The sequence below is a fragment of the Chionomys nivalis genome, chromosome 4, assembly GCF_950005125.1.
Source record: "Chionomys nivalis chromosome 4, mChiNiv1.1, whole genome shotgun sequence".
Taxonomy (NCBI): domain Eukaryota; kingdom Metazoa; phylum Chordata; class Mammalia; order Rodentia; family Cricetidae; genus Chionomys; species Chionomys nivalis.
The window spans coordinates 95,841,172-95,858,765 of record NC_080089.1 but is presented as its reverse complement, the minus strand read 5'-3'; the positions used below and the strand labels follow the sequence as shown (position 1 = coordinate 95,858,765).

Below are 17,594 nucleotides of genomic sequence, written 5' to 3'. Positions count from 1 at the left end.
TTGAATGTGTGCACACTTCTGAGTCACACGGAAACTGTTTCTGCCCTCGGGCTGGCAGGACCCGTGGTTGGATTTGGGTCATGGTAGGCTAGAGGAACACTGTGATACAGGAGGAATTCCTGGCTTCCTTACACATAGATCATCAGTTAGTGCTACTTCCAGGGCACTGGTACCAGTTTTCAAGTCAGAGGGGCATCTGACTGTTAAAGTGCCATTGGCATTTAGATGGCACAAGAAGCCAAATTCCTGTGACTCATGGACAGGTTTGCACAATGAAGAATCACCGCACTCAACATGCTAACAGCCGTATTGTCAAAAGACCCAGAGGTGATGAATCCAGACTTCTGCTTGTCCCCTCTGGGCTGGGAGCCACTCCCTCCCCACAGCCCAAGTGCAATGGAGCAGAAGGTTAGCTAGCCTTTCCCTCCTCATGAGCTGCAAATGGTCTCCCACTGTTTACCTGGAGGAATGAGGCCACTGTCCCAATGGCCACATCCAGTCATTTGAGAACAGAGTTCTATGTGGGTCCCCAGGGCCTGCTCTGGCCACTGTTGTGCTCACCATCTCCTTTCCTTCCAGCCTGCAGATCTGCCTTGGAGATGTCATGATGAACAGAGTGGTTGATGAGGTAGGGGGGTGGCTCACCCAGCACCCCTTCCCCGGGAACACCCCCTTTCAGTGCATGGCTCTAGCAGGTCACTTTGGCCATCTGGCCCTATGTGATGGGTCCCCTCTGTGCAGGGCTGTACCCATACCCATTCTCAGGGATAAGAATTGGGTGAGGCCCAGATGGCTACAGGGTAGCCCCTAGGGCTGGGGTTAGAAGTTTCTTTGGGAAATGTCCACAGACTAAGGAAACTCAGCAAAGGTAGTTACATTATAGAGGAACGTAGGCTAGACCTGGGTTTTACTGTCCCCAACTGTAAGACTCCTGCCCCGCATCTGCCAGTCCCACTGCATCTGCTGTGCCCTCTTGGGGTTGGGGAACCGTTTCCCCTAATCTCAAAACTATGCAGTCCCCAGGTTGTCGGTAGCCCATCTCCATCCCTGAGCTCTCCTTTCCTTCCTCTGCCCCACAGTGGTTTGTTCTCAATGACACAACCAGTGGGACGCTGCACCTGCGGCTGGAGTGGCTCTCCCTGCTCACGGACCAGGAAGTGCTGCTGGAGGTGAGTGGGTGGCAGGGGAGGAGACTTGCTTCTACCTACTGTGTGCAAGTAGAGGAGGAGAGAGTTCACTTCTGCCTAATGGTTCAAATAGATAGGACCTAAGGAGGTACCCCATTTCTACCTACTGTGTGCAGGTAGAGGCGAGAGACGAGAGAGCCCCCATTTGTTGTCTCCTAGAGAACATGTCACTCATGGTCTTCTCTCCACCAGGCAGTCAACAGCCTCTGAACCTCGTTTTCAGGGAAGATGGGGTCCTTAGATCTGTGTCAGGGCCTGCCACCCAATTTCACAGGGACATCTACCTCTGTGTCTGACTTGAACCTATCCTGCCGTAATGTGTTCTCAGCCACATAAGGCTAGGTTGTTAGCTGAAGGGCTGGCTGGCTTCCTTCTGCCCGGATTCTGGGAATATTCAGTGAGGGCTGTGTCTTTTTGCAGGACCATGGTGACCACTCCTCCGCCATCCTCGTGGTCTACTTAGAAAATGCCTGCAACCTGCCGGTGAGTCACAGGACCCAACTGCCCTATGCAGCTCACAGCCAGATGCCCATGTATTGTTTTAACTCAAATTCTTGTGCTGCAGAGAAACCCTTTTGACTACCTGAATGGTGAATACCGAGCCAAAAAACTCTCCAGGTTTGCCAAAGTAAGTGAATATCACTGAGAACCTGACTCCTTTCCCCTGAAGTGACTGCAGCCAGGACCTGTCTGTCACATAGCATGGGCTCACTGGGTCTCCTGTGCAAGGCACTAGACTTGGTCCCATAGTGATGTATTCCAGGTGTTCTTGTTTGGGGCAAGAGTGACTGCCATTTTATAAAAAGGACACAGACGGTGGGGGGTCTGGGCATGTCTGTCCTAGTTCTGGTCTGCACTCGGGGCTTCTCCCCAGAGGTAGTTCTGCACAGTGCTCATTCCATAGTGCAGATTTTCCCCAACAGGAGCCACGGCTGCCCTATACCCACTGGCATGCCTGGGGGGAGGGGTGAGCATCAGGAAAGGTGAGATGTCTTGGGCCCCGCCATGAAAACATTGCTTTCAACACTGTGGGTTTCCCCTTTCAGAATAAGGCCAGCAGAGACCCTTCTTCATATGTCAAGCTATCCGTAGGCAAGAAGACCTTTACAAGTAAGGTAAGACAGTTCATTTGTAGACCGAGATAAGGAAATGATGCTCCCGCCCCCTTTTAAGGAGAGGCAGAGTGAAGGAAACTCACACTGAATGCCTAGAAAGCCTTCGGAATCCCCTCCCTATGTGGCTTTAGCGTTCACAATCTAAAAACTGCCAAGCTAAGTGATGATGCCACCAAAAATGGTGCAGCAGGATCAGGGTTTACCCTGGGGCATGGTCTGAAGTCATGCCTTTTCTGCCACACTGACTGTCCCCTGGCTCCACATGGCAGTGGGTCGTCACACTGAGCAGAGTATGTCCAGCCTGGCCCTCAGATGATCTCTCGTTTCTGCCCGCAGACCTGTCCCCACAGCAAGGATCCTGTGTGGAGTCAGGTGTTCTCCTTCTTCGTGCACAGTGTGGCAGCCGAGCAGCTCTGCCTGGAGGTTTGCCTGAAGTTGGGCTCTGGGGACAGTTGAGAGCGTTTTAGGCCAAGGGCAGGCAAGGGTTTTCTGTGTCCCTTGGGCAGTTCTACCAGTAGTCAGCCCCCAAGTGTGTTGGGAGGGTATAAGGCCCCACATGCCCTCAGCCCCTTGAGGTCGGTGCCCAAGGTCACCACGGAGGAGACTGTGGGAAGGCAACCGGTTAATTTCCTTAGTTCTCCTTGTGATGATCATCACAGTTACGCAGTCTGAGGGTCCCATACTAGAGTCTAGACTTTACAAAAGATCTGCAGAAGAGTGACCTCCTTTTCACAGGAGCAATAGAGACTAAAGCAACCATCTGCCCAAGAGCGCATGGCCTATAAGTGCTGGAGCTGGGTGGGATCTTTTTGGAGCCCTGAACTGAGCCTAAATGCCCTACCATACAGCCGTACAAAAGCCCTGCTGGCCCTGGGTGCATGCCAGACTGGCCTCATGCAGACTATAATCACCTCTAGTCACTCCCTTCCCTAGACTCCAGGCAGGTACAAGGTCTGGCCTGTTGCCAATCCCGCCTGCTGAAGAGCACCAGATGTTAATTGCTCCATAGTGCATACTTCCTGAAGTAAGCGCAGACTCCCCAGCACCAGATGCAATGGTAGCATAGTGGGCTTAGCTCTCCCCTGGTTTTGTGACTGGTCCACTGCCCAGGTACTGGATGATGACCTGGAGTGCGCCCTGGGAGTGTTGGAGTTTCCGCTGTGCCAGATCCTCCCCTGTGCCAACCTTACCCTTGAACAGCGCTTCCAGCTGGATCACTCGGGCCTGGACAGCCTCATCTCCATGAGGCTGGTGCTTCGGGTAAATACCTCCTTTCTCAGCGGGTGTGGCTGAGCTGGAACAGGTCTCAGCACTGAGTGAGTTATCTGTTTAATGCAGAAGTCAGGAGAGATGTTTGTGTCTTCATCTACTCACTGGGTTAACGCATTAGAGATAACCTCAGAGTTCCTTCCTTGATGTTGCATTATGGGATGAAAACTTCAACAGGCTGAGCACACAGTAGGGTAGCGGCTTAAATACAGTCTGAAATGCTCTTAAGGGTATTAACTTTGCTGTGAGGTCTGCCAAAAGTTCAGTCTCTTTGGGACCGAGAGATATTTTCATAATACCATCTCTTTGTTGCTTCAAACACTACCTCCTCCATTCATTTAACCCTTCCTTCTAGAACTTCCATGCTAGATTTTTTTCTATCCTTGATCCATGCCTCAATCTTATCTTCTATTCTCAGCTAATTTCCTCAGAACCATCCTCCTTACCACTGCATTTTATTATGTCTGGCTTACTACTTTTTCAGTATAGTTTGTATTTCGATAGTAATTTTTTTCATCTTTAATTTCATCTCTTCCAAATCACATGGTCTTTTTTATCGTCTACATTCCCAATCCATCCTTAGTCATTTAAAATGTTTAGATTGTAATCTGTTAATTCTGTTGTCTGAAGATTTTGGGAGTAAAATTTTTTTTCCATGTTAGATGGGTAACGGTGGCTTCATAAAAAGGTTTGAGGGAGACACATTGTCTGCAACCACAATACCCAGTCTAATAGTATGATCCACAAGAGGGTCTTGGCAATGAATTTTGCTGTTTATCTCATCTGTGTTTTCAGTGTGACTGTTCTGTGGCTGTCATGAGTGTGCTCAGTGGTCCTTGATGGCCTGGATCAAAGGCTGCTCTCTGCCAGGGAGGGTTAGCTTTGTATCTGGCAGAATACCACAGGGCATTGCAAACCTAGATCCATTGTTATGTTAATTTAATGAGTTTAAAAACCCATAGGAAATCTGAATATGAACTAGAAACTCTTGATAGTTCTATAAGATGGTATGCTTGGGGAAGACTTTCCCCCTAACAAGCTGAGACAGATACCTCTTGTTAATCAATCTTTGCTGCTTGGTAGAATTTTTATTCTAGATTACTTTTTTTAATGAATATATTTTAGTCCCACATTTATTTCTGGAAACAATTCCCTAGGAAAGGGCTTGTTGATTGACATCTGAGGAGAAAGGGGAAGGGGGAAAGTGGAAGCCCCGCCTACAAACAACCCTGTCATCTGCTTCTAGTTCTTACGTGTGGAGGAACGAGAACTGGGAAGCCCATATACTGGGCCCGATGCTGTAAAGAAAGGCCCTCTGTTCATCAAGAAGGTGGCCACCAACCAGGCTCACAAAGCCCCATCCCAGGGAGAAGGCCCTGCAGATGTGACATGTGCCTCGGACCTTGCCTCTGACATCAAGGGAGCATCTGAGAGCACTGAAACCACCACAGCTGTCACCAAGGCCACAGAGCCTGAGCCCCCAGAGACAGGCCTGGAGTCGAAAGGCAAGGACAGTGCCAAAGGGCTCTGTGAGTCCATGGGGAAGAAGAGGAACCCAGCTACCATCTTCCTGACTGTCCCAGGCCCCCACTCTCCAGGGCCCATCAAGTCACCCAGACCCATGAGCCGCCCTGCCTTCCCATTCGCATGGCCACCCACAAGGCTGGCTCCCAGCATGTCCTCACTCAACTCCCTGGCCTCTTCCTGCTTTGACATGACAGATGTCAGCCTCAACATTGAGTATGCATCTCTCTGCTTGATCTTTTCTAATATAACTTGAGTGAAAAGTTGGTCCTTAGATGGAAGAGTAAATAGGAAATTACAGGCCGGCCCAGGTTTCTCACAACATGTCTTTACAAGAGCAGCTTGAACCCTGTTGTTGGTATACAACTCTGGCTATATAATGACTTCAGTTGTTCAGGTGCCTTCCATAGAAACATTTTCTGAATTCTAAGTATCGTGGGAATACATGAAAAGTTTAGAATGTGGACTTAGATAAGGGACTCCATGTATTAAGTGCTTCCTATGGGCTTAGCGTATTATCTGATTTAATTCATTCATTATAACTCTATATGACAGAAGAGACCATTATAAAATCCCAATTCCCTCAAGCCCCACAAGCAATCAGGATATAAGGGCCAATCCATTCCAGGGTTTATTTATGCTTTCTGCTAAGAAGTAGGATAATTACACTGATTGCTGGATGGAACCTGGAAGAGAATTATTGACCCAGATGAGTCTGTGTTCCTCACATCGGGCATCCTTCTCTATCTTCAGGTGAAGGGAGAGGAATAATTCTGTGACAGTCTCCCCTTTTTTTCCCACAGAGATGGGGATCCTAGGCAGCGACGGCTGGGTGAGATTCAGCTCACAGTACGCTATGTGTGTCTTCGACACTGTCTCAGGGTGCTAGTCAACGGGTGCAGGTAAAGAGATCCTGGGACAGGGAGGTCTTTGGAAGTATCAGGCGACCATATGACAGGGCTGCTTAGGGTGACGGCAGAAGTCATGCACTCCTAAATGGTATTTGAGAACCTATAAGCCATCCGTGGCAAAAATCCTCAAAGGGGCATGTTGAGTGACCATTCTTTGTTGGTGTGCATGGGCTCAAGAGTCAAGGACTCTACTCAAACTGCTGTCTTGGGGTGGCCAATGGCAAGTAGGTCTTCCTAAGCAGGAACCCCCAAATTTCTTGAGTACAAAATACTTGACTCTACCCAAACTGCACAAAAATGTGTGTTCAAAACAAAACCACAGCTGATAGCTCGTCCTTTAATTCTGTGGGGTTTTGTCTTTTGAATACGGAGAATTTTAATCCTCCAGTCCATCTAATCCCCAGTGGCTGGTATAGCCTTCTCCCAAATGAGTACTTAGGAACCCCTTTTCTCTGTCCATCAGAAACCTGACACCATGTACCAGCAGTGGAGCTGATCCCTATGTTCGCATCTACCTATTGCCTGAAAGGCGATGGACAAGTCGCAAGAAGACCTCAGTAAAGCGCAAGACCCTGGAGCCCCTATTTGATGAGACGTGAGTAGGGCAGGGCTTAGCAAACCTCACATATTTTCATAGTACTGAGTACCAAACACTAGCAGTGTGCTGGAGCTTGCCAGATACGGGGGTGGGGGAGCCTGGGACTGAGTTAGACAGGACAATGTGGTCTGACCTCATGAGGCCCCTATATACTTTTTAGTGGGAAAAGGGGCTGCTATGGCAGTTTACCCAAAAATATGATCAAAGCTGCTTACATGTGCTGTTTTTAAGAGGATAAAATGTTCTGGTGGCGGAATAGCACATACTCTCAGCTCTCTGGTCTGTCTTCCCTCCTGCAACATAACAAGGTTGGCAGGTAAAAGATTTCTTTCTCTTCATCTACATCTGTGAAGACAAAACTGAGGCAGGCTTTTAGCACATTTCTTGCTTTTGATGATATAGTCCAGTGATAGCAAGTCCTTACTTTTTTTTATTTATGTGTATTCCATGTCTGTAATAGTACCTGCAGAGTCCAGAAGAGGGTCTGATCCTTGGCAGTTACAGATGGTCTTTGAGGTACCTGATGTGGGCACTGGGAACTGAGCTGCAGTCCTATGTGAGAGCAGTAGTGTCTCAGGCTTCTGTTGCTGCGGAGAGACACCATGACTACAGAACTCTTATAAAGGAAAACATTTAAGGGGTGGCTTACGTTTTCAGAGGTTTTTAGTTCATTATCATCATGGTGCGACGTGGTGCTGGAGAATGAGCTCAGGGTCCTACATTTTGATTCACAGGCTCCAGGAAGTGGTCTCTCTCACTGGGTGTGCCCACCCCCACAGTGACACACTTCCTCCAACTAAGTCACACCTCTTAATAGTGCCACTCCCTTTGGGGGCTATTTTCTTTCAAACCAAACAAGCAAGTGCTCTTAACCACTGAGCCACTGTATTCTTGATATCTTCTGCTTTGCAGTCCTCAGACAAGACATTTCTAGCCAGGTTGGGTACATGACTTTTCTTTTCCTCTTATTTTAATCAATCATGACTACTCTAAAAGGCTGAAACCAAGTCCTCTTTAGTCTATATCTGTCCTCAGCAAGAAGGCTCAGCCACACCATCCATAGCCACACAAGTGGGCACTGCCTTGAAGGGGAGCTCTGACACAATTATACAAAGATGTTAAAATGGCTACAGAAGAACACAGGAGGGAGCATCTGACTATCAAGACAATCTGCTAGTCATTCTCTCTAAAAATTACAACAGGATGAAAGCCAGGATTATCTGAAGGCAGACTGAACAAACCCCACCCTAAATAGAAACCCAGAATCAGGTTCCAGGTGCCTCTCTGATGAGGCTGATGATGACAAGGCTGGTACACAGTCCTGAAGGATACAGTCATTTTCCATGCAGCTCCAGTGAGCCTACCTCATGAGCACCCTGCCCCGTGCTGTCAGAACAGAGAGGGGTGAGGTGTCCTCTGGGTGGGTGCAGATGAGAGCTGTGAAACAGCAGTCAGTGTAGAGTCAGGACACAGCACATTCCAGACAGCAGCTCTCTGAGGCCCATCACAAGCAGTCTCTTGACACTTCATGGATTTAGATGACATGTCACCTGGGAGCCTAGGAGCCAGTGCTGAGTCTGTGAACTGTTGAAAGTTGTTTTAGTGGGAAGTGAAAGAAACTGTTTTCCGCAAAAGTGACTTCATGTAAATCTCACTTTGAATGTTTTGGCTTTTAAAGATTTGAATTTTTTGTTCCTATGGAAGAAGTACAGAAGAGGTCACTGGATGTTGCAGTGAAAAACAGTAGGCCTCTTGGCTCACACAGAAGAAAGGAGCTGGGAAGAGTAAGTAGCTGTCATTTCCTTCCTTGTATCCTAGCACCTGATGGAATCATTCCAATTTTATGAGAGCTGAACGTAAGGAGGGACAGCCTCCTTAAAAGGACTTTTTGTTTTCATATATGTAGTAGGAGGATGTGGGCTGTGTCCCGCCACCTGGCTTGCTTAACCCCAAAAATAACCACACAGAAATTGTATTAATTAAATTACTGCCTGGCCCATTATAGCTAGCCTCTTCTTGGCCAACTCTCACATCCTGATCTAACCCATTTTCATTAATGTGTATCACCACTTGACTGTGGCTTACCTGCATGAGTCTAACCAGCATCCATCTTGGGCAGGAGAAACATGGCATCTGCCACTCTGTCCTTCTTCCCATAATTCTATTCTGTCTTCCCTGCCTACCTGAGTTCCGCCCTATCAACTAGGCCAAGGCAGTTTCTTTAATAACCAATGAAAGCAACACAAATACAGAAGGACCTCCTACACCATATATGTTTCAGACCTAACATAGAAATATAAACTAGTGTATAAACATTATTTAGCAACCTTGAGAATATCCAAATTCAGTTTTTTGTAAGTATGTGGCATCTACTCTGGTATTATCTATTTTTATGGATTGCATTAGATCAAGGTTTCTGTGTTAAAAGAATTTTACTTAAAATAAGAGGAAATATAATCTCAGGAGTGTCAAGAATACTCCTCTGTTTGTCCAGTACTATAGTTAAATTTTAATAACTACCTTCTGCACTCAATCTCTGTAACACCCACTTCTATGAAATGGTGGTATTTTCTTCTGCCTTTGAAGCAGATGGTATTATGCTCATTTTTATGGGGGAAGTTTTCTTCTTTATAACAGCCATAAACTTGAAAGTTAAAATATCTGTAATTCTTGAAGATATTCTTTAAATATCTCAAATTCCTGTTCCAAACAGGAACAGCTTTTGTTGTTTTTGAGGCAGAGTCTCACTATGTAGCCCTGGCTGGCCTCATTCTGCCTCTGCCTCCTGAGTGAGGGTAGAAATAGTTATCTCTAGAACACCAATACTAGTGTTTGCATTCTTTCTGGAAGGCTCCATGATGAAGGGAAATACCCTGATGGGTGGATGGGGGAGGGGTTCAGAGAGTCCCACGTGTAGCTGAGGAGCTATTGGTAGTCAATAGCTGCTGGAGGAGGGGGACTCATTCTTCTTTTCGGGCATGGCTGCTGGTAGGTTGCCTGTGGTCCATACTATGCACATATGAACAGTACTAACTGGATTTAGTGTGTTATTAAAAAAAAAAAACATGATGCTGGGATGTGGGCATATGGCAATGCTCTAGTGGGAGCTGGAGAAGGGAAATGAGGCATGTGTGGGTATGATTGTATTTAATTGCATACATGTACAAAATTCTCAAAGGATACATTAAAAAAAAAATACCCTGCTGAAAACTGAGACCCTTCATGCTCAGCCCAGTTTACTCCAAAGTGTTCCCATTTAACATGGTGCTAATATTTGTGATTGTAGGTATTGATTGACTTATCAAAAGAAGATCTGATTAAGGGTTTTTCACAGTGGTAAGTGTGCCTTCTCCTTATCCCTATTAACTATGGAGGACACTAACTCCGGCAGCTGCCCTGGTCTCTAGAGTTCTTTTCCTTTCCGTATTATTTCAGTGCTTTGGTTTCTAACAAAAGCAGACAGAGTACCTTTACTCGGGTATTATGGACTGTAGTCTGCCTGCAGTCCTCTGAAACTGTAGAATTAATCCTGGCCAGCATCTCCCAGACAGTTGGGTTCTGCCGTCTCCATGGAAACCGTGCATGCTGCTTGTCTTGCTGCAGCCCCACATTCTCATTACTGACACAAGTCCAAACTCGACTGTCTTACAGGTACGAGCTGACTCCAGATGGACAGCCCAGGAGCTGACGATGGGTGCTATCACCAGTATGTCAGAAAGTGTATGAGTGTATTTTCTTATTTAAATAAGAACATATATTTGATGGAAGTGTATGCTGTATCAACTCTGACTGCATGACTGGATAGTAACGGGGATCATGTAGAAGTAAAACTATCTGTTAATTTGATTAGTTCAAATTCAGAAAGAAACTGTGGTATTTGTGTCTAATGAGGCACCAAAACCCCAGTAGTGATTTCTCGCTTTGGTAATTGTTCACATCTCATTTAGGATTGCCTAAGGAGTGTGCAAGAAAAGTGCCCCCTCTCTAACACAAGGTTGGGTTGGAGCAGCTACCAGCATCTCGGGCAGTTCTGACCAAAGGAGGGCACTCTTTTGTGGAAATAAAAAGTGACCAAACCCAAAACTGCCCAGAGCTAACACTGCCAAAGCCCTTCTGGCTGATGCCTGTGATGCTCATAAGCCTAGACATTTGCCCCTGGTCCACTGGAGCTGACAGTGTTGGAGTGATACCCTTAAGTATCCAAGTTTACTGCTCCGGGAAGGCCTAGGGACAAACCTCTGGCATGTGGCATTATTTCCATAGGAAGCTTTAATCCTAACCCCAGGTCTACATCTGAACTCTGGGTGCTGGAGGCTGCAGAACAGTCACTTCTCAGGAGTAGGGACTTTCTGTATTTCTCACAGATAAGTTTTTGAGACTTAGTTCTACTATTCTGAGATGGCTGAGTCACCCTGATATACATATTAAAAGGAAAATATGTAAATTGTGTATTTAAACAAGTGCCTTTTATACATTTCAGTTTGTAAGACCGGGCTTTTTGTTCTCGGGTGATTGTCAAGGCCACACCCTTATTTCACCCACTCAGGCAATACTGCCATGTTCCTGTTGTCTTCAATGATGCTTTTCTTTATTATTATTCTGTGTATGATACGAGCAGGAGGTGTATATGTGACAGAGTTGGTTCTAACCCTTTATGTAGTTTCCGGGCAAGCTTGCACAACAAAGCACCTTAGCCACTGAGCCATCTCGCAGGCCCTTCTCTGATGCTCTTCTAAAGAATGGTGACAGTTGGGTATGGTGGCACATGGCTTTCAACCCAGCACTGGGAGGCAGAGGCAAATGGACCTCTGAGTTTAAGGCAAGCCTGGTCTACATAGTGAGTTCCAGGCTAGCCAAGGCTACAAAGTGAGACTGTATCTCAAAAAAAAAAAAAAAAAAAAAAAAACCAGCAACATTCCAACTAGACATAGTGGCTCACACCTGTAATCCTAGCACTTGGGAGGCTAAGGCTGGCCTGCCTAGGTTAAACAGCAAGATTCTGTCTCAACAAAAGAAAACAACAGTATTTATTATAGTGTGTAATATTTATAGCTCTGACTCACCTGCCAAATGTGAGACAGCCTGGATTTTGGTTTCTGCTGCTATAGTCCTGTGCAGATGTGTGTTCAGCAGCATCCTGAGAACAGAGTAGTCCAGATACTGTGTCATCTTTTCCAGCGGCCAGTCCACACTGCAATAGCCTCTTCCTGTGTAGCACTTTCCACTTGAACAATTCTTGGTGTTGTTTACAAGCTCTACTAGGTAACATGCTAAGCAACTACATGTTTTAGTTTGTATCTCAACTGAACTGTAGACTACTTGATGCATAATAAAGTTTGCAGCTATTTCTCTCTCTCTCTCTCTCTCTCTCTCTCGTGTGTGTGTAAAAAGAGACGAGAGGATGCCCCTCCCCCTTTTTTCTTTGAGGCAAGATCTCTCACTGGCCCAGAACTCATCAAGTAGGCTAGTTTGGCTGACTAGTGAACTCTAGGGACCCAAATCCCCACCCTCCCCAGTGCTGGGAACACAAGATGTACTGCCTCACCTGTTCTTGGTTATCAGTATTATTATGTTTATTAACGTTGAGTTCTGAGACTCAAACTCAGATTCTTGTATTTGCAAGACACTTTTATGACTGAGCCAACTTCTCAGCCTGATATTTCTATTTTAAATAACAAATTCTCACAATAAAATGTCAATTGATACCCACCTTACCTCATGATGACATTATTTCTTCCTAAATAGACAAGGGAAAGCAGCAAAAAGAATGTATCATAAATATTACCCACCCTAAAACTGATGGTGGCAGAAAGGAGAACGCCTACCAGTCCCCCAAACCCATGACTACCTGGTATATTACTCACTTTTCTGTTGCTGTGATAAGCTGCCATGACCAAAGCACCTTACAGAAGAGTTCATTTTAGCTAGCAGTTCTAGGGGTTCTATAATGACAGGCTGCAGCATGGTGGCAGGAATAGGAAGCCAAGAGTTCACTCCTTGGACTGAAAGCAAAAACCAGATACAGTGGGTGACAAGTAGGTTGAGGCCTCAAGCTCTCAAAGCTGGATCCCAGTGAAGTACTTTCCAAGGCTGCACCTCCTAAATCTCTCAAGCTGAGCCACCAACTGGTGACCATGAGTTAAAACCTCTATGGGGACATTCTCATTCAAACAAGTAGACCTAGTTAAATAATGAACACGGTGACATTTCTCGTGATGATTTACAGAGAAGAACTGAAGCAGTGTGCAGGAGTTAGAGGTTACAGCATGGGAAACAATGTTCGCATACACCGAGGAGAGGCCATGTGAGCACACAGACCAGGTGGAAACAATGTTAGCACACACCGAGGAGAGGCCATGTGAGCACACAGACCAGGTGGAAACAATGTTCGCATACACCGAGGAGAGGCCATGTAAGCACACAGACCAGGTGGCGGCAGTATGTACAACAGCTGATCTCTGCTATTGGAGAGCCAAGCTGGTGTGAAAACTCCCCCAAAACTAGAAAATTGGTTTAGAACCTGGACTCTGTGGAGCTTTGATAGCCAAGTACAAAACTCACACTTAAGGTTGCTACTATATGACATGAAGCTTAGGGAATATCAAATTGAATGATGGTCGCAAAGTATCAGCAAGGAAAACATACCGGTTAGGCTGATAATGTATTCAAGTCCTCATGGGAAAAACTACAGTTGAGTTAAACTTAAAAATCCAGGAGGCATGATATTGCATACCTTTAACCCAAGAACCTGGAAGACAGAAGCAAGCAGGTCTCTGAGTTCAAGGACAGTCTGGTCTACAAGCAAGTTCCAAGATGGCCAGGGCTACACAGAAAAATCCTGTCTCAAAAAAACAAAACAAAAATATAAAACTAGGGTTGGAGAGATGGCTCGGGAGTAAGAGTACATAGTGCTCTTACAGAGACCAGAGTTCAGCCCCCAGAGCCCAAGTTGGGTGCCTCTAGAACTGGTTCTCAACATGTGGGTGGCAACCCCTTTGAAGGGCAAATGACCCTTTCTCAGGGGTTACCTAAGACCATCAGAAAACACAGATATTTATATTATGATTCATAACAGTAGCAAAATTACAGTTATGAAGTAGCAATGAAAATAACACAACATGAGGAACTGTATTAAAGGGTCACAGCATTAGGAAGGCTGAGGACCGCTGCTCTAGAGGATCTGATGCCCTCTACTGGACTCACCTGTACCCACACATACACCTCCCAACCTCCATATGTATACAAAACATCCTACAATAGACATACATGGATGTATGGCAGACTGTTGCAGACAGAGGGCCATGGCTGTAGAAGCAGTGCCTGGGAGCGTGAGTTCTCAACGTGAGGTGGTCAGTTACTTACACTTTCAGCTTCAGGTCATCTCTAAAGTAGCATTGACACTGGACTTGAACAACAGAGGGCAATGGAGGGCTACTGCAAGGAGAGAAAAGGAAGACAGCAAGCTGTTCTCTGATGAACAGTTTTCTTTAGCTGAATGGTCTGGGGGCATAATTTACTGGTAGCTCATGCTCCCAGGTTCTGTGTTAGCAACAGTCTGCCATCTTAGCTAAGTGGACTGAGTAGCCCCACGGCAGCTGCCTCTGAGGTCTGAACCAGCTCAGCAGAGGTGCTTAGCTGTGTCTCACTCCCTGTCTGCTCTCCTTTAGCTCTGGGAGGCAGTGTTTTCTTAAATTGCCACTCAGTACTCTCAAGAGTCTCGTCCTTCACCACCTCCCCTCAGTAGTCAAACACCTTTTATTAGTTAACAATTCTTATATTAAGTTTTCATGTACAACGTGGCTCTGTCTACTGGATAACAAAGTATATATTCAAAATTTTATGATAACCAACAAAGCAACAAAAGCACAACTGGAATATGAAACTTCCAAATCAGTAGTGAAGGAGATATTGTAAAGAAAAATTAACCAGGGCTGGAGAGATGGCTCAGAGGTTAGGAGCATTGCCTGCTCTTCCAAAGGTCCTGAGTTCAATTCCCAGCAACCACATGGTGGCTCACAACCATCTGTAATGGGGTCTGGTGCCCTCTTCTGGCCTGCTGGCATACACACAGACAGAATATTGTATACATAATAAATACATAAATAAATATTAAAAAAAAGAAAAAGTAACCACCTCCAAGGGAGGAGAGAGGAACACACAAGAAAACATTATAGAAAACACAGGATGGCCGGGTGGTGGTGGCGCACGCCTTTAATCCCAGCACTTGGGAGGCAGAGGCAGGCGGATCTCTGTGAGTTCGAGGCCAGCCTGGTCTACAAGAGCTAGTTCCAGGACAGGAACCAAAAGCTACGGAGAAACCCTGTCTTGAAAATCCAAAAAAAAAAAAAAAAAAAAAAAAACAACAACAACAACAAAAAGCACAGGATGGTCAGAAGAGCTCGTGTGTAACACAGTGAAGCACACTGTTAGAATCTAGAATAGTAACCAATAAAAGTACAGCTATGCATGTTGCTTCAAAGGGAACCACTTAAAGACAAAACGAAAAGGGTATGTCCAAGAAAACTTTCTATTCTGTTTATATGAACAGTAGCAAACACCACGTTAAGAAAAGGATGCTGCTATTCAACCCCACATTGCAGCTGTTGTGAGGCAAGGAAGAAGCAACTGTGTAACACAAACCAGTTTTATGTTTAAGGATGCTAACTCAGAAACCACTAAGAAGTCTCCATTGTTAACCCACAAAAATGGTACTGCCTCCAGTTGCACAGAATGTAGCCCAAGTGGTTACACACAGCAGCTTCCCCTACTACTCAGATATTCTGGATGGATATATACATATATAGTCTAGAAAATCTACACACAAGTGCAGAGGCTATCATGCCTGTAAAATCTAAAATAAAGATCTAGAATTGTTTTCAGCAAGATTGCTGAATACATGTATTTTTAAATTACTTGTAGCTCTCAGCAATTAAAAACTGAAACCAAAGTTGATAAGGTAATTTCTAAGTGAGGGAAGGCAGAGGCAGGGGTACTTACTGTACTTACTTGCTGTACATGGAGGAGTTCTACCTCTGTTCAATATCCAAACTTAGGTCTGGGGCGCACAGCCCACAGGAAGTAGCCTAGAAAGCAGTACATCAGGGCCTTTCATTCCGGATGTGGACTCAGCAGAGACTGCTTCTGATGGGACCCTCACAGCGCACTCTGGTCATAAGCACATACAGACCCCACAGGGCCGAGCCATGGCCTCCAGGCAGTCCAAGACCTCCCAGAGGTGAGGGGCTGATCAGAGTGAGGCACGCTCAGTACAAGGGTCAGTAGAGCGAAATCTCTCAAGAGAATGCAGCTGGGTACCAGGCAGATAGGAACACTTTCTCTCCTTTCCATTCCATCTGCTTATAGATGCCATGGAACCCCTGGAGGGCCTCTGAGAGGCGGCTCTTCTAGCAATGTTTGCCCTCATATTGCTCAAGCTTGTGGGAAGACGAAGAGTTGGAGGGCACTTCCAAAATCCCCAGTGAATTTTCATGGGTCTGGTAGAAAAGAAACTGCTTCCTAGAACAGTTCACTTTCCAACCAAGGAGGATCCACAGGAGGAGACAGACATCTCAGGTTCTCATTTTACATCAGCTGGGCTGGAAACCAAATCAGGGAGCGAAGTGCAGAGGCCCAGAACTGGAGAGCAGAGGAAACTGTCAGCTTGGGCAGGCAGGCTCCTGGTGGCTGAGTATGTGAGACTTGTGACCATCATTTATACATATATGAAGCTGGAAGCTTTTCCTGATTTCTGCAGGGGTCGAGGCATGGAAGATGGGCAGCTGGGCCTAGATGATATTCCAGTTTCTTTTTATTATTATTATTATTATTATTATTATTATTATTATTATTATTATTATTGATATTCCAGTTTCTAAGCGAGGACTTTACTGCGAGGCAAGGCTACTCACCGGTTTTCTTAGGAGCTGAGTACTTTTCTGCTCCTGGCTCTGACTCTCTTTGGGGGTTGTCTATAATCTTGTTGGAAGTTTCTGGAGGGATGCATGACTAGTCAGGCTGGATTCTTCAACCTTGCAGCATTGCGTACACTGCCGAGTGACAGCAGGCTGTAAGATCGGTTGAGTGGGGTCGGCTGGAGCTGCTCCAGGTAAGTAGAAGACTTGGCAGCAGGGTAATGCACACATGAGCTAGTGGGTGCTACTGCCAGCCCTCTTGCAGAATAAATGGTTTCCTTCTTGACCATGGCTGGGGTTCCTGAAGATGAACTAAACTCTTCCATTTGCAGGAGGCTGAAGCCATGACATCAAATATTCAACCAAAGAAAGCCTAAAGGCAGCTGCCAATGATGGTTCACTCTGATAAACATCATCCTGGACTGAGGAGGACTGTCAGCTACTTGAAAGGCAGAGGTATATGAGAAGAAATAAATGTTATAGAATGTGCTAGAATGCTCAGTGAGTGAGTTGCTATGCAAGATGTAAGAGGACCCCAAGAAGGCAGTGGCTACTGTGATGCATGGCTAATGTCCAGGGACGCTTCAGAGGTTTGAGATGCACCAGGCACCCAGGAGTGCTGCACCCTGCTGAAGAAGGAGACTTTGGAGTAGTAAAGCATGTTGGACCTCAAGTTCACTTACTTTGTACTGATGAGTGGAAATGTCTGTGACATTAGAGAGGGACAGATGCCAGCAGGAGAATCTCCCCAGAGTTCCATATCACATGACATTTGGTTCTGGGTTACCAGGTACCAGTGGTCAGAAGAGAGCCATCCCAGATGTCTCTCCTGCTGATCTTCAGGATTTCCTGAGCCCCATTTTTCAGTTAACCCCAGGCCAGATGTCTACTGGGAACTTCTGTGCTGTTCTTCGGCCTGGTCATGGGGTCATCATAGCCTCCAAGTCCAACACAGTTCACAAGAGCTGTGGAGGAAAGTAAAGGAGGCGCTCCACTGCCAGCGTCCTTTCTCTTCCTTCCTCAGGATAATCTCAGGGTTGGGTGCCACACAGTACAGTTCTTTGTTTGTCTCAAGTATT

At 46.0% G+C, this 17,594-nt stretch overlaps 1 protein-coding gene across 1 annotated transcript in view; it reads left to right on the top strand.

Moving 5' to 3' along the window:
• Esyt3 (extended synaptotagmin 3) overlaps positions 1-11,964 on the top strand; it is a 46,753-nt gene extending 34,789 nt beyond the window's left edge. The window contains exons 11-23 of the mRNA XM_057767269.1: positions 580-628; positions 1,080-1,169; positions 1,608-1,670; positions 1,753-1,815; positions 2,234-2,302; positions 2,639-2,725; positions 3,413-3,562; positions 4,818-5,311; positions 5,899-5,997; positions 6,470-6,601; positions 8,283-8,388; positions 9,891-9,940; positions 10,256-11,964. Coding sequence (XP_057623252.1) covers positions 580-628; positions 1,080-1,169; positions 1,608-1,670; positions 1,753-1,815; positions 2,234-2,302; positions 2,639-2,725; positions 3,413-3,562; positions 4,818-5,311; positions 5,899-5,997; positions 6,470-6,601; positions 8,283-8,388; positions 9,891-9,940; positions 10,256-10,292 — 1,489 coding nt within the window. The 3' untranslated portion in view covers positions 10,293-11,964. The remainder of the gene's footprint in view (positions 1-579; positions 629-1,079; positions 1,170-1,607; positions 1,671-1,752; positions 1,816-2,233; positions 2,303-2,638; positions 2,726-3,412; positions 3,563-4,817; positions 5,312-5,898; positions 5,998-6,469; positions 6,602-8,282; positions 8,389-9,890; positions 9,941-10,255) is intronic.
• Positions 11,965-17,594: the final 5,630 nt, after the last annotated feature.